This window comes from Falco rusticolus, chromosome 4, assembly GCF_015220075.1.
Source record: "Falco rusticolus isolate bFalRus1 chromosome 4, bFalRus1.pri, whole genome shotgun sequence".
In the NCBI taxonomy this organism is placed as follows: domain Eukaryota; kingdom Metazoa; phylum Chordata; class Aves; order Falconiformes; family Falconidae; genus Falco; species Falco rusticolus.
The window spans coordinates 92,050,535-92,065,323 of NC_051190.1; the positions used below are offsets into that span (position 1 = coordinate 92,050,535).

At 41.9% G+C, this 14,789-nt stretch overlaps 1 protein-coding gene across 4 annotated transcripts in view; it reads left to right on the top strand.

Annotated features, from left to right (window-relative positions):
• The window catches only part of GOLGA4 (golgin A4), a 75,242-nt gene extending 60,923 nt beyond the window's left edge, over positions 1 to 14,319 (top strand). For all 4 annotated transcript variants that reach the window (XM_037384760.1, XM_037384758.1, XM_037384761.1 and 1 more), the window contains 6 exons: positions 853 to 873; positions 1,052 to 1,120; positions 1,738 to 1,813; positions 6,653 to 6,756; positions 11,819 to 11,905; positions 14,237 to 14,319. In XM_037384760.1, the coding sequence (XP_037240657.1) occupies positions 853 to 873; positions 1,052 to 1,120; positions 1,738 to 1,813; positions 6,653 to 6,756; positions 11,819 to 11,905; positions 14,237 to 14,290 (411 nt within the window). In that variant the 3' untranslated portion in view covers positions 14,291 to 14,319. The remainder of the gene's footprint in view (positions 1 to 852; positions 874 to 1,051; positions 1,121 to 1,737; positions 1,814 to 6,652; positions 6,757 to 11,818; positions 11,906 to 14,236) is intronic.
• The last annotated feature ends 470 nt before the right edge of the window (positions 14,320 to 14,789 follow it).

Sequence of the window (14,789 nt, forward strand, 5' to 3'; positions counted from 1 at the left end):
AATGATTTTCCTCTATATTCTGTTATCAGAGTGTAGGAAAACCCACAGGTTTTATGAATCTACAGAGGTGGGGAATAGCTTCCCTTCTCAGCACAATTCCAAAGAGGCTCGGGAAGAAACAAGTGGTGTGTACCACTTCTGTGTTAAGGTTCAGGTTAACTTTGAAAAAAAACCAACAAACAAACCAAAAAACACAAACCCCAAAACACACACAAAATATGTGATGTTAAAATTATTTTACAACCTTGAGCTATACCCATGAGTACTAGAGCATTATTTTCCTTAGAGCTGCAACAAGGAAAGACAGACATTTAAGCTTGAAATTGCTTCTGTACTTCATAAACATTGCTATCTTTGCAAGATGTAGAGCTCATGAAGCTCTTAAACTGAAGCTATTCTAAGATAAACGTTCAGATTTCCAAATGAAACTTGGAGAATTAAAGAAAAAGGTACAATATTGTGAGTAGTATTAATAGTTGTTAGGGTTTTCTGGCTTGTGCTTCATACTCATTCAGTTATCATTCATCTCCAATATGCATTTTGTAAAGACTTGGAAACACAAGGTTCTTGAAGTTATATTTATAATAATTGTCTTATGGAATCAAATGAGATAGTTTAAATATCTAAACTTTATGTACTGTCAACACAAATAAGTTAAACTATTTATGGGACTATTTATACAAGTGTATGTGTGATTTGGTCGTTTCAATGTGTATCATCCTTAGTTAACATAGTGTCACAACTAGGAGATTGAAAAAAGGTGATTTATTTCTTGTTTTACCCGTGTCCAGTGCTTGATATACTCACTATTTTTCATACATTTTAATCTTAATTTTTTTGTTGTTGTTCTAGGTCACAATAACAGATCTTCAGGTAAGTCTTAAATTTTATTGATTTTGCTCTGTAGATAATTGTTTCACAGCAGTTTGAAAGCAGAAATAACACTCAGAAGTCTGTGTTTTAAAAGGAGAAAGAGGTTTATTGAAAAGGTGCCTATGATATATATCCTCAGCAGTTTCTTGATTGTTTCTGTATGTGGCTGTTCTTTCAGGCACAGCTTGCACAGAAGACAACCCTGGTCAATGACTCAAAACTGAAAGAGCAGGAGTTCAAAGAGCAGGTAAGAGTGCCGTTTGCGCGAGTGAAAGGTGTTCTTGTTCAATACTTTGTCTTTGCAATATTTTGTTTGTTCAAGTGATGATGTAGCACATCTCCACAGAGGCACTGTGGAAATAATAGGCATGTACAGTAGTTTTGACTCATACTTGCTCTCGGAAGATCTCTGTGTTTTCCAAAGTACTCCTCTAACCCCTGAGAATGAAAATATCATTGCTTGTGATACATGTTAGCAAAATGTTTGCATAGTGAAACTGAATGGTGCATTTCATGGATCTTTTTTTATATACTAAACCTTTTTTGATGTTAAGTACAATTTTTGTTATGTTTTCTTTTTTATGTATGTTTATGTGTATAAAATAGAGGAGTATATGTGTATATAAATATGTTAATATGCATAACATGCTATATTCTTATGTGTATATACACATGTAGACACATTTCCTTAAGTAGTTTAGGGATAAGTTTTTAATGACACAATTTTTAATGTTTTTCTTCCTTAAAAGGCAAATGTATTTCTCTTTCGTAGAGGGAGATGATGTTTAGCTGAAAACTGTTACAATTATGCTTATTTTAGATGCTTGTGAGCACAGTTGATCATGTTGACTGTTCTGTATTTAGATTCATGTCCTGGAAGACCGTCTGAAAAATTATGAGAAGAATATGTATGTCACATCAGTTGGAACACCATATAGAGGTAAGTTCATACACATTTTTCATTTGTTTGGAAAACATGCTTTGGTTTAGACAATTCATTAAAATGTCAATCCCTTTAAAACACCTCTGTAATATTTTATGACATCCTTGTTTTATCTTGTCTGTTACAATAGAGCTGCTGTGTGATTTCAGATGGGCAAATCATGCAGCATTTGTTTTATGCTTGGTTTTCTGTCATACAGGTAAAAGAACTCTATATCAGAGTTCTAAAGCTTTCTCTATCCCTAGGGGGAGTGGTATAGGCAGTGGCACTTGAAAGTGGGTGGGGAGGAATTGTCCATTTGTCTTGGCTAATTAAATACACATTTTATGACTCTTTAAAATTTTAACAATACAAATATTAGATTAGACGTTTCTTGTGTTACATGTCTGGGCATTTCTCTTCTTGTGATTAGAGTTCCTTTGCAAGACTGCTTGCTCTGACACAGTAATCAATAAAATATCATCCAATTTCCGCCTGTAACCTTTGTGATATGTGTCCTTGAAAGCATTTTTGGAGCTGAAAACCCCTGTGCATATCAGCCAAATAAGTCTCGTCGGTATTTGACTCGTGGTGAGTGTGAGGAATACAACACAACAGAACAGAAGCGTTACGCCACGTTGTGCCTGGAGTTCTGCGTGACGAGCTGTGACGGAGGCCTGAGGGGTCCCTGCAGGAGAGCAGCTCCTCAGGGCAGGGCCCAGGCCCAGCCAGGAGACAGGGGCAGGCACGGGCACACCTACAGCATGGCCCGGGCAGGGACTGAAGGGCCCAGGCTGAGCTATGTCCCCTGCACCCTTGGCAGGAGATGGGGGCACTGGGGGTCCCAGGAGAGGCTGGTCCCAGCCATTGAGGCCTATGAGCACCCCCAGGACCCTGGCAGAAGTAGACCCGCACTGGTTGTGGGCTCTCCTTCTAATGATGTTTACAGCTGGCCACTTCGAAGACAAGAGTATTAGGCCATGGACGTCTGAGGGAGTACTGCTGTTCTCAGGATCTTGAGGTTTACCTTGTTTTTCCAAGGAAAACATCTCAGGCATTTCTTAAAATGAGTACAAGGAAATGCACAGGGAAATGAGCAGGTATTGCTCACCTCACAAGGGTTTGCAGCCATTTGGTTGCGGAGCATGTCCTGCTTCAGACTGAGGGCTTGGTCTCAGCCTCCCCAGGGTCAGAGATGGAGGGTTTTGCCATCCTGTGGAAACCCAGTGAAACTGGATGAACACAGAACCCTTTCAAAAGCCACCCGTCACACCTGCTCTTTCCAAATTTGTCTGGATGGTCAGATGATCTGGAGACGATCCACAGCCCTACCCCCATCCGAAGGTACATGTCCCCTGCCCACAACGTGACGGAGGTAATGCCCAGGCTGGGACACAACTGCCCGTTCAGTCCCTTCTGCGTGGGCAGGCCTGGGAAGAAAAAGCAGCAGAGATTTCCTCAGCACGCACTGGTAGGGAAAGGAGGAGGTAGGAAGAAAATGACAAGAGAAGAGAACAGAATATTTAAGCTGGAAGGGGCATACGACCATCATCGAGTCCAGTTGCCTGACCGCTTCGCAGTGCTGACCAACAGCTAAAGCGTGGTTATTAAGGGCATTGTCCAAATGCCCCTTCAACAGTCACAGGCGTGGGGCATCGACCACCTCTCCAGGAAGCCTGTCCAGGGACTGACCACTCAGAAGTGCAAGGAAAAATATGGTCAAGAAAGAAGTCACATCTGGGACGTCCCTTTCCAACAGGATGACCTCACCACGAGCAGGGTAGGAGCAAATGTCCCTTGGTGCATCAGTAAGGAATGGTGAGGAAATTCTGTGCGTTCTTTCTACATCTCTGCAAATTTCATGCAGAGGGAACCAAAAGCCTGTCTGTCGCCTCTCGCATCTCCCCACAGAAATGAGCGTACACAGTACAAATGCCCTTGAGATCGTATGGGCATCCAGCTGAATTGACAGGGACGCCCATCAGCTGTGCCCCGTGCATGGCCACTGAGGGCAGGGACAGCCCCCCGGGCCTCCTGGGCACAGGGGCTGCCTCGGGGCCGGCACCCCAGAGCCCTTCCTCCCAAGGGTGCTGGGCGGGGGTGGGGCTGCGCATGGGGCAACTGTCACCCCCGTGTTACCCCATGTCACAGCGCCGTCACCCGGCAACGCGCTGTCACAGTGCCCTGGGGGAGTATAAAAGGGGCATCGTCCCGGGTCCCCCTGCCAGAGCTGGCCTGGCACCGGCCTGAAGACACCCGAGAGGGAGCCCTCGAGGGAATCATGGAATTCCCTGGGGGCTGAGGGAGGGAGCCTGGAGCCTGGACGAGGCTGCTGGAGCTTCTCCGCTGCAAGGGCAGCTCCCGGCAGGGCCACGGCCAAAGCCCATCTGATGGGTGGAGATGTTGTTTCAGCCTTTGGGGACAGACAGCAGCCCCTCAGGAGAGGAGAAGAACCACCCACCCCTGGGGGTGCCCGAGGCTGTCGGGCCTTCTCAGCTGGACAGCGGTGGCAACACCACGGGAATGCCTTCTTGAGGAGCGCCGCAGGGCTCGCCGTCCTCATCCCCGTGGAGCCAGGGGCAGCAGCCGTAAGAAACAAGATGCAGCGGTATTGCCAGGGGTCCCGGAGCTTTGGAGCACCCACTGGTGTCCCATCAGGTGCCAGCAGGAGTCTTGCCCCCTGAGTAGCTCGGGCCGGGGGCATTTGGTCACTCTTGGAAGCCCCTGCGATGGCTCCAGGTCAGAGGGAGAGGCTTGGCATCTCCCGGGAGGCGTGCCTGGCCCGCGGGACGAGGAGGCCGGTCCCGCTCACATGCTCAGGGAACAGCCGATCGCCAGCGCTGCCTGGGGTCAGGAAGGAATTTTCCCCCGGGGCACATTGGCACTGGCCCCCGGGGGTTTTTCGCCTTCCTCTGCAGCACTGAGCGCGACCACTTGTCAGGGCTCCTCGGGTCCCTCGGGCCAGGTCACCGCCTGCTGCTCGTGCACCGCGAAGGTGGCCTCTCGTGCCCTGCAGCTGGGGGGAGGAAGGCTTTTTTTCCCCCGCGGTGGGCTACCAAGCGTCCCGCCCCGGGGGTTTTTTGCCTGCCTCTGCAGCACCGCGCAGGGCCCCTGGCCAGGGCTCCTTTGGGCCATTCTGGCTGGGTGCCCGCTGCTCGTGCTCCACGAAGGTGGCCCTCGTGCCCCGCACCCGGGGGGAGGAAGCTTTCGAGGCTCCCAGGGAGGGGGGCCCAGTGTGGTCCCCCCAGGAGTTGCTTCTTGTCCTCTGTCGCACCGAGCACAGCCCCTTGTCAGGGCTCCTCCGAGCCCTTTCGGCCAGGTTCTCGCCTGCTGCACTTGCACCTCCGAGGCACCCCCGTGCCCTGGCGCTCTGGCTCTCTTGCCCATCACAAGCCTTGGCAGGAGCCAGCTCTGCTCTGCCCTCGGCTCCGTTTCCCCAGGGCTTCTCGCTTGTGCAGAACAGCCTCTGCTTGGCAGGGCTCCAGGCTCGCTGCCCCATCAGGAGCTGCCCCTTGTCAGCTCTCCCTGCCTGCAAGGCAAGCGCAGGGCAGGCACGAGGGCGCTTCCCGTGCATCCCTGGCCAAGAAGCACAGCGGCGGAGCACGTTTCCGAAGACAAAAATGTTTGTCGTCACTACGTACCATAATTGGGGCAATACCCCACAGTTCCACGCACCACCTCCTCTTCTTCTTTCATGTGGGGTTGATCCTCATCCCTCACGTTGTCATTCCTCAGCAAACTGGGACTCCTTGGCCTGGGTACCTGCTGCTACTTTCTGCAGCTCCGTGCCTTTGCCAGACGGCAAGGGATGCTTTTGCAAGCTAAACTGAGGAACGCATCAGCCTGCTCCTGGCTGCACATGCGCATTGTGTCACTCCTTGTGACCATCGGCTCTGAAAGAGATTCAGAACAACAGAAATAAAAATAATAGCCTCTTCCTGCTTGTCAATTTTGTGCTATGTGTCCTTGGGAAGTGTTTCTGGAGCTGAACCCCCCCCGGCTTTTCAGCGAAGCAACAGTCCCATTGGTATCTGACTCATGGAGAGTGCAGGCAGTAGAACAGCTCGCTTGGAAAGGACCTACAGCGATCATCTAGTCCCACTGCCTGACCACGCCAGGGCAGACCAAAAGTTAAAACGTGGTATTGAGGACACTGTCCGCATGCCTCAAACGCTGACAGGCGTGGGGCATCACCTGTCTCCCCAGGAAGCCTGTCCCAGGGTCTGACCACCCTCTCACTAAAGAAATGTTTCGTCATGCCAAGTCCAAACCTCCCCTGATGGATGCAGCTTTGAACCATTCCCACACACCCTGGCAGTGGGTTCCAGGGAGCAGAGCTCAGCTCGTCCCTCTCCACCTCCCTCCTCAGGCAGCTGCAGAGAGCGGTGAGGTCACCCCTCAGCCTCCTTCCTTCCAAACTAGACAAGCCCCATGTCCCCAGCCGCTCCTCAGAGGCCATGCCTTCCAGCCCCTTCACCAGCTTGGGTGCCTCCCTGGGATGCAGACAAGGACCTTCACAGCCTTTATGAATGGTGGGGCCCAGAACCGCACACAGCACTCAAGGTGAGGCTGCACCAGCGCTAAAGACAGCGGGATAACCACGTCTTGTGAGCGGCTGGCTATGCTGTGTTTGATGCACCCCAGGGTGGGGTTTGCCCCCTTGGCTGCCAGGGCACACTGCTGGCTGCTGCTGAGCCTCCTGGCAAACAGCACCTCCAAACCCCTTTGCAACTGCTATTTCTCTGTCCCAGGTGCAGAATCTGGCATTTGTACTTGTTCATTGTCATGCCGTTGGTGAAACTTAGATTCATGAGACTGACTGTCAGTATAAATATTCTCTTATTTTTGTTTACACAGATGGAAACCTTCACCATACCGACGTTTCCCTCTTTGGGGAGCCTACTGAGTTTGAATACTTGAGGAAAGTGCTATTTGAATATATGATGGGTCGTGAAACTAAGGTATGGAAATTTGTATATATGTTTGACATGTGATTTGGGTTAGAATACAGGTTAAGATCCTTGCACTGTAGATTTGAAGTACCATGTGCTTGTGATTCGTTATATTCTGTTAATTACTGACAGAGGGTTTAATAGGCTTTCATGTTTTTTTTCCCCGAAGAGGCATGATCTGTATCTTAAAAACTTTTTCGGTATACTATTATGATTGGCAGGGGGAAGGGGGGTTGTCATTCTGTCACTGATGTACCTGTGAAGACAAAAGCCTTTATAGGTAGGTGTGTATTTATTGGATAAAGTCCTGTTGTTGGTGAAGCTTAATGTACTGTGAAAGCTGGTTCGTACAGTATTAGCGAAAGTGCTCTTTTGATGTCATCTTAACACAAAGATGGTAGGTAACAGGGGGATTAAATAAAAGTTTGTCCGTAGCTCTGAAGATGTTGAAATACCTATTTAATTGTTGCTTAAAAATGTTCCATAGGGCTCCCAAATCTATAAACCTTCTCTAGGTAGTGTTAATTTACTCTTAAAAGTAGTGAAAAAATGCACAGTAGGCTTCTTGTATGTTGCAAGCTTGTGAAATCATTCTTAAGTTGGAATTTTACAAGCTTGTAACAATACTGATGCTTAGAAACTGACCAGGTTCAAAAGGAGTATGTCATAACACAAACATTTTTCTTGGATGGTAAGTGCTATGTGGCTGAATTTTTTCTATTTGTTTTGTTTCTCCTCCTGGAGTTCTTCCATTCTTTCTTGCCCTGCTTTCAACTCGGACTACTATTAAGCAAAGGGGTTTTGTGGCGGTTTCTATGTTAATTAGCATTGTTCTCATTATCCTCTGTACAGAATGAAACTTAGTCTGTGCAGGACATCTTGTTCTTATAGGATTCCTCTTTTTCTTTTTATCCCATTTTTCACTTTGATATTAATTCCTTTTTTATTAAAAATACAAATCCCTGATCCAGAAAACCCAGAATCACTATTTACCTTCTGATCACAAGCCTGTGGCTCATCGGATGACACTCCTACTTTTAAGAACAAACAAGTGAAATCATTGAAGAAAAACACGTACATTACTGGATGTTATGATCTTGAATTGTAAGGGACTTAGACGAGTGAATGCAAAAAAATGTCAGCAATATTTCAGCTTCAAACAAGTCTTGAGACAGCTGCAGACGACTACTGCAGATAACTGATGGACGTAGCAAATTTGCATTCAAGAAAACCTTATCTAAAACATCTTTTTCACGCATTAAGGCTGTTTCTTACTGATCTTCAAAACATTACTATACGTGCCTCAAAACTTTGGATTATCTAGTTGTGAGGATATTCTTTTTCCCTTTTAACAGTGATGTACTAAAATTTGCACTTGATTTCTTCAATAACAGCAACAAACAGCAATCAGTGTTAAACTAAGTTGACTTTAGCTCTCTTCTGTCTGTGCATAATCAAATGCTTTGATTAAAAGCTTTGTGAATAAATACGTATAACAAAATTTATGGTTTTATGCATTTATATTTGCGTATGTGTTTGTAGACATAGATATGTGATTATTTACCCTGGAGATTACATTGTATTTAACCAGAAGATGCCATTGCAACATTGCCTGCACACTGGCTCCTAAAAAGCAATGAATACTGGGAGGAGAAAAAATAAATCAGAAAAGATAACATTCCTATGATAACTTGAGAAGACATTGTTTGACAGTTGATGTGATTGAAAAGGGAAGTGTATATTTAAGCAAACAACCAGCAGAAATAATTGTCAAAGGACTGCAGTGTTTAGCTTTGGGAAGTGAAATGTAGATAGTTAAGGGAGAATGACAAGTGTTGTTCAAATTGAATGTGTTTGTATTTCTCTCTATTGTATGTTTATACTAATTTGATTACCTCTTAGCAATTTTTAATTGGTATTGTCTAGTCCTCTATTATTAGATGGTCAAGGTTGTAGCTGAACTGGTATTTACTAGTGGAAAATTAAAATGGAATGAAGGCTGGCATTTTTACTAAATATGAAGATACTTTGGTCTCTTCACTTTTGCTTCAATAAGTACTTCCCAGCTGACTTCATCTGCTGGTTTTCTTTCAACCATTAGATGTGTTGCTGGAAGACACTGAGCTTAGTGTCTGCTCTCATAGGGATTGTATAATATAATCACAAAATTTACTGAGTTGTGTCTTGAAAACTGGTTTCATGCTGCTACACTGGAAAATCATGAGCAATGACAATGTGATCGATAAAATCAATACACAATCTAAGTGTGTTAGTAAAGTATTAACATACATTTTTTACTTTTTCCACAACACAGTCCTCAAGTTAAGAGGTCTGTATCAAGATTTACCTCCTCAGCAGAGACATACCTTTCTCTCAGCTTTTGCTTTCTTGGACCAGACAAAGCAAATTTTTCTAATTTTCTCTTGTAATATCATTCAGGTGGCCTTTCTCTGTGCATTTCTCCCTTTATGGTGCAAATTATATGCCATGTCTTGAAGGTGGTTCAGCATTGGAGTTAGTGATCTCTATAGACATAATTTTTCCTTTATTGAACGTAGTTCAGAAGAATCTGTGCAAACTGTCTAGGGTGGATTGCCATTTATGCAGCCTGGTAAATTATCCTGGGATTGTATTAAGTAGAGACATTAATGAATGTATCAGTTGTATTACAGCAGTAGAGGCAGAGGAGAAATGTTGATAGTGGTTCGGTATTTAAAAGTCAGGAATTCTGGTCCTAATGTGTAACCTGCCCTATCACATCCTTTGTAAACTGTTTGACCACGGTGTGCATGTCTTCACTGGGGGATTTTACGGGCTTGCCCTCCCATTCAACTTTTTATTTTTTGCCTCTTCCTTGACAGGATATATGAAATGAGATTGCCAGCTTTTTTCTAAGCATGCACTTTATTCAGAATGTTTGAACCTGGAATGGTATATACACTACCAGGTGAAAGAAAACAATATTTTCTACAGACACGTGAACAGTTTTACTGTCCAGCTGTACTGCATACTGAATCTTAAGTCTCACAGAAATCCTAGATGCTGTACTTCTAAATTCACTGTGCTGTTTGGAGGTGCTCATTGTGCTCTGTGGCCAGAAAATCAGTCCAAGTTTTGTATGTCTGTAGTAAATGTGTGTGTTGATACAGCTAGGTGCGTGGAACAATATAATGGAATACATGTGTCGGAAATCGTAAATTTATGCAGATCTTTTTCTGGCACCTTGACACGCTCTTGTGCATTGCAGAAAAACAAGGGGTATAAAACAAAAGGTAAAACTTTGATTTTGGAGTTTCTGCCTTTGACCAGCAGATCTTGAATTGTGAAGGGGGCTGATCATTGTCATTGTAAAAATATTATTTTCAGAGATTTCATATTTAAACACATCAACCTCGTAGAAAGAAATGGGAATGCCAACTCATCTCTTAAAGCAGAACTAGTTGTTACGTTTGGGAAAGCCCTAGGGTCTTTCCATAGGTAGATACGGAGATGCACAGAAAGGAACGTATGTGTGTCTACTCACAGACTTAAAGAGTTATTAGGGATTTTTTAGTGGCAGAATAGACTATTAGAGTGATAAGGTCAGCCTATATTAAACATAATATCCTAAGTTCTGCGATCCTTGTAACTTTGATTTATAACTATGCAACTGTGAATAGTGTTGAATAATTCTGCTTCAGAAATCTCCCTTGTGACATCAAAAACTTGGAGAATTTCAAGTCATTGCTAGTGATAAATTACAAAATCGATGTTTTCAGGAAAGAAGGTTTTAGATAGCCCCTATTTAAGTTGGCACTTACATATCTATGCTTTCACGGAGTACCTGCAAGTGTTAGCTGTTTTTTTCTTTAAAATTTGCATGCCATTGTGTCCTGTAGAAAATGGTTGAGAGGACTTCCTTGATAACACTGTCAAAATGAGTTTGAATAGATTGTAAGCTCAGTGCTTTCTAATTGTTTAGCCCTAAATAAATGTGATGAGGCTTTTGGCAAAAGAAGTTATTAAAGTGTGATGTTAGTCTGTAGCATTGAGCACATTCCTTTGTATATCTGGGAACTGCAGTAGAGGCACTTCCTACTTAATTATAGGAACTATTGGTACGTTAATGTTTTTGAGCTGAAAGTGTTCAACGGGGTTTAGTTTCTTTTGCTTTCACTTGGTTTCTATCCCTAATTAATTGATATACTAAAACAATTGTTGCACATTAAAGCTTTACCTCTCCATTTTAAGCTGCAGTCATTTTTGTCCTAGGACTGCTTTGTTGCTGCGGCCTCCCTCTTCATTCCACATGTGAGACTGGTAATAAACAGCAGACACTGAGAGGAGCAATCTTATCTCATCCACATTCTTTAAGAGCAGCAGTTACTGCTTTTGTAGCAATCACCTTGGTGCTGAGCTGCACTGCAGTTGTTTGACCTTTCCTGCAAAAGTCACCTGGACCTTGTTTTGTGCCTTTTGGAGTTTCCCACTCATCTGTTTATAAAATGGAAATAATAATCATTGCCTGTTTTGCACAGAGATTTGTTACTCTTGCATCTTCTGTCTGAAGATGTTTAAATATTCACTATTTAAATACGGGGTTACTGTATACCCGCTAAAAATATTTACACAACTGGAGTTCCACATCTGACATTTAGATCCACTTTCTCAGTGTTTAATTTCTTTACAAAACATTCAGATGGTGCAAATATAGTTGAATCCGTATAGTTGAATCGCTCTCGGGTGCCATTCACCTGAAATGTGCTTTTCAGAAAGGCCACGCTGAGAACAAATGTGGTAGGAGCAGTATTTGTAACAGCACATTGTCTTATTAATGGACCAGTTGTTAGAGCATGGATAACACAGAGCTTACAACTTACATAGTCTTACAGTAGCTGGAGTTTGAGACAATGTGAAATGAAGACGCTTCATGGTTTTCATGTAATTTGCATAATGTCATGCATATACAATGTAATTACTCATTTGACATTACTGAAAATAGTATCCAGTCGTCTTAAATGAAATGCGTTTTAAAATATTACAAAGCATTTTAGTGCTTTGTATTACTTAAAGAATACCTGTTTCTTTTTAGACAATGGCCAAGGTTATAACAACAGTGCTGAAATTCCCAGCAGATCAGACTCAGAAGATACTAGAACGAGAAGATGCTCGACCGTTGGTAAGTCATATAAGTAAACCAAATTTATGCAAGAGGTTAGGTTGCAAGAATAAGGAAATAGAAACTTTCTTTTAAGTCTGCTTTTCCCTGTGTCCACATTCAAGAGAACTCCTTTTCTTCCTCCTTTCCTCTTCTTCAGTGGGATGTTAAATTCCAGCTGTAGGTTTGAGTATATAGCAAAAATGAGAAAAAAAGCAAGCATATTTTCTTAACTAGTATTTCTTATCATCATTGAAGCTATGTTTCTGATAACTGTGCATACAACAGCACAAAGCAGGTTCAGTTGTCACTGCTATTCTGCAGATTCATTTTCTAATCAAAAAATGAATCTGACACAAAATTAGTTTCTTAAATTCAGAAGTTTCTGTGGAGTCATACCAGTTTTCTTGAAAAATATCTCGAGATGTTTTTCAGCCATGAGATAAAATCTGTGGCAAAACTAAGAGCCATTTGGCTTGTAGAATAGAAAACTGATTACCTCAGTCACCTGGGATACGTGTGTTTGAAGTGGGATATGTACACTTTATGTCTTAAGTGACTATCCTAACAAGATTGGGGGTTTGTGGTTGTGTTTTTTAAGAGCCTGCTTTATTTTTGTACTTAAAAAACATCAAAATACATCAGGTTCAGTCTGGGTCAGAACAGGTCAAAAAAAAGTGTCTTAAGGACTTTGGTTTTGTTTCAATACACTTCTTATTATGTGACAGTTGCTTGTTATTTACCACCTGGTCTATTTACCAGAAAGGCGAATTTGTGTTTGAGAAGCGGACCCAAAAGAGAGGAAGAATATACAAGTACAAACATTTCTTTGGTATTACTATTTTATGTATTGGAGCTATTTTTCATTAAGGTAGAAACTGCAATAATAGTCTTCTCTACATTGTATCTGGAGTCAAATCCCTCTCTTTGTGGGTCAGCTGAGTGAAATATGTAGGAATTAAAGTGAGAGGAAGAATTGTGTTCTATTTCTTTCACTGGCCTTGAATATATATTTATTTAGCACTTGCAGAAACAGAATAAAATAAAAATTCTTACATTTCAGCTGAAGTGGTTACATTAAAGTCCTTTTGATCCATTGTAACAAATTTAAAAAAAAATAAATCTATTTCTTCCGCTTGAAATACCAGCTTTGAAGAAAGTGTTAAAAGTTCAGTGTTTCCCTGTACACTCAGTCAGTTTGAGTGTCTTGCAATCTTAAATATTTAAAATAATTTTAGAATTATATAAATGCTGATAGTACTGCAGCTCCAATAACTGTCATGCATCCCAGACATGATTTTCTGTTGATGCTCTCTCTTTCTGACCTTCAAGTAGAAAGCTGGTGCCTTTTTTTTGGTTTGTTTTTTTTAAAAGGCAAGCTAGAATACTATCTAGGAAACATTTTAAGTTCTCTGTTGGCCAAAAGTGAGGTTAGAGAGGTGGACCTTATTTTGCAGTCTCTTCAGCTTACTGATATTTGAAACCTGGTCTTCCTAAAGCAGACATTCACAATTTCTGATACTAAATAAAATTCAAATTCATCCAACAAATTTTGGTCCTTGATATTTAAATTTTGGCTACAAGATACAGTGACATTTTTGCAGGCTGCAAGTGCTTTGATTGTTAAGAGTATTGTCATTCAAAGAGCTTCATGTCCTGATGGAAAACTTCTTGGGTTTCACGTAGCAGTCCCTTCCTGGCTCAGCTCTAGCCTAGGAATTTTCTCCTTTTGAAATCCACAAAGAGATTACATTGGACTTCTAATGGAAACTGAAATAATAGGGCATATTATGGAAGTTTTAGTAGTATTTTTTTTCTTTGCTTTCAAAGTTACAAAGTTTGTACACTGAAGCACAAATTATTTTGGGGGCGATTGTTTTGTAATTCTCTTCAGGAGTAAAAAGTTGGAGGGGTCTTCATAAACTATTCAGTCAAAAAATATGCTTGATTTTTGGTTTTTACTAACCTGGCAGTAGTGTATCTCCATGCTTAGTACTGAAGCGATGCTGATGTTTGAAAATATCCAGTATTTAGATCTCATGAGCAATAAAGTTCTGAACTACAATTTAAATATGCTTTGTCAACATAAATCTTTGTTGTTTCTGTATTTTAGTTTATAGCCAAAACATCTATAACTAATATTGTGTAAATTGTTCATTGACTAAATGTGTGTAGTACTAAGTATCTGTGAGTAACTGTTTACCCTCTTAGTGGGCATATGTTTAACAGGTTTTTGAAAACTTTTTAACCAATCCATAGGTCAATACATTGATCTAGCACGTTTATCACCTTCACTAATCTAGCATTTATTACGTAGTTATTGTGATCTAACTACAGCAGTCTCATCCATAGGCAGTAGATGTCCACAGAGTTCTCATCTATACTGTTAACCAAGTAGTCCAATAAGCTGTTTTCTTCCTGGCTTTGTAGTTTGCCTCACCTCGCAGTGGTATCTTCTGAATATCCCATCAGTCTGTGCTTAGTTAGCATGTGGGTGAGTGAAGCCTAATACATACTTGTTTTATTTAAAGATTAAACTTGTAGTCTGAGATTAATTGTTCTTCTGCCTTTTTTTTTCTTGCCTGCTTCTTTTTGTTTAAAAAAAATAAAATTTTTTGTTCTGCATGTGTATGATAACTTTGTCCTACTCTTAATCATGTTTTGTTTTAAAAAGCCAAGTTTAAAAATGGTAAATAAATTTCAAAGATTCAAAACCAATCTTTCAGAGTTATAAGCATAATTTCAAATGTTGGTTGAGCTACAGAGATTATTTTTTTTTGGTAGGAAAAAAAACAAATCAGATTTTAAATCAATTAATATGTAATTGAATTTTATTGTGCTTGGCTTTGTTTTGTCTTTTTTCACTTTCTGGGCATCTTTTTTGAATAAGCAAATAAATCATATT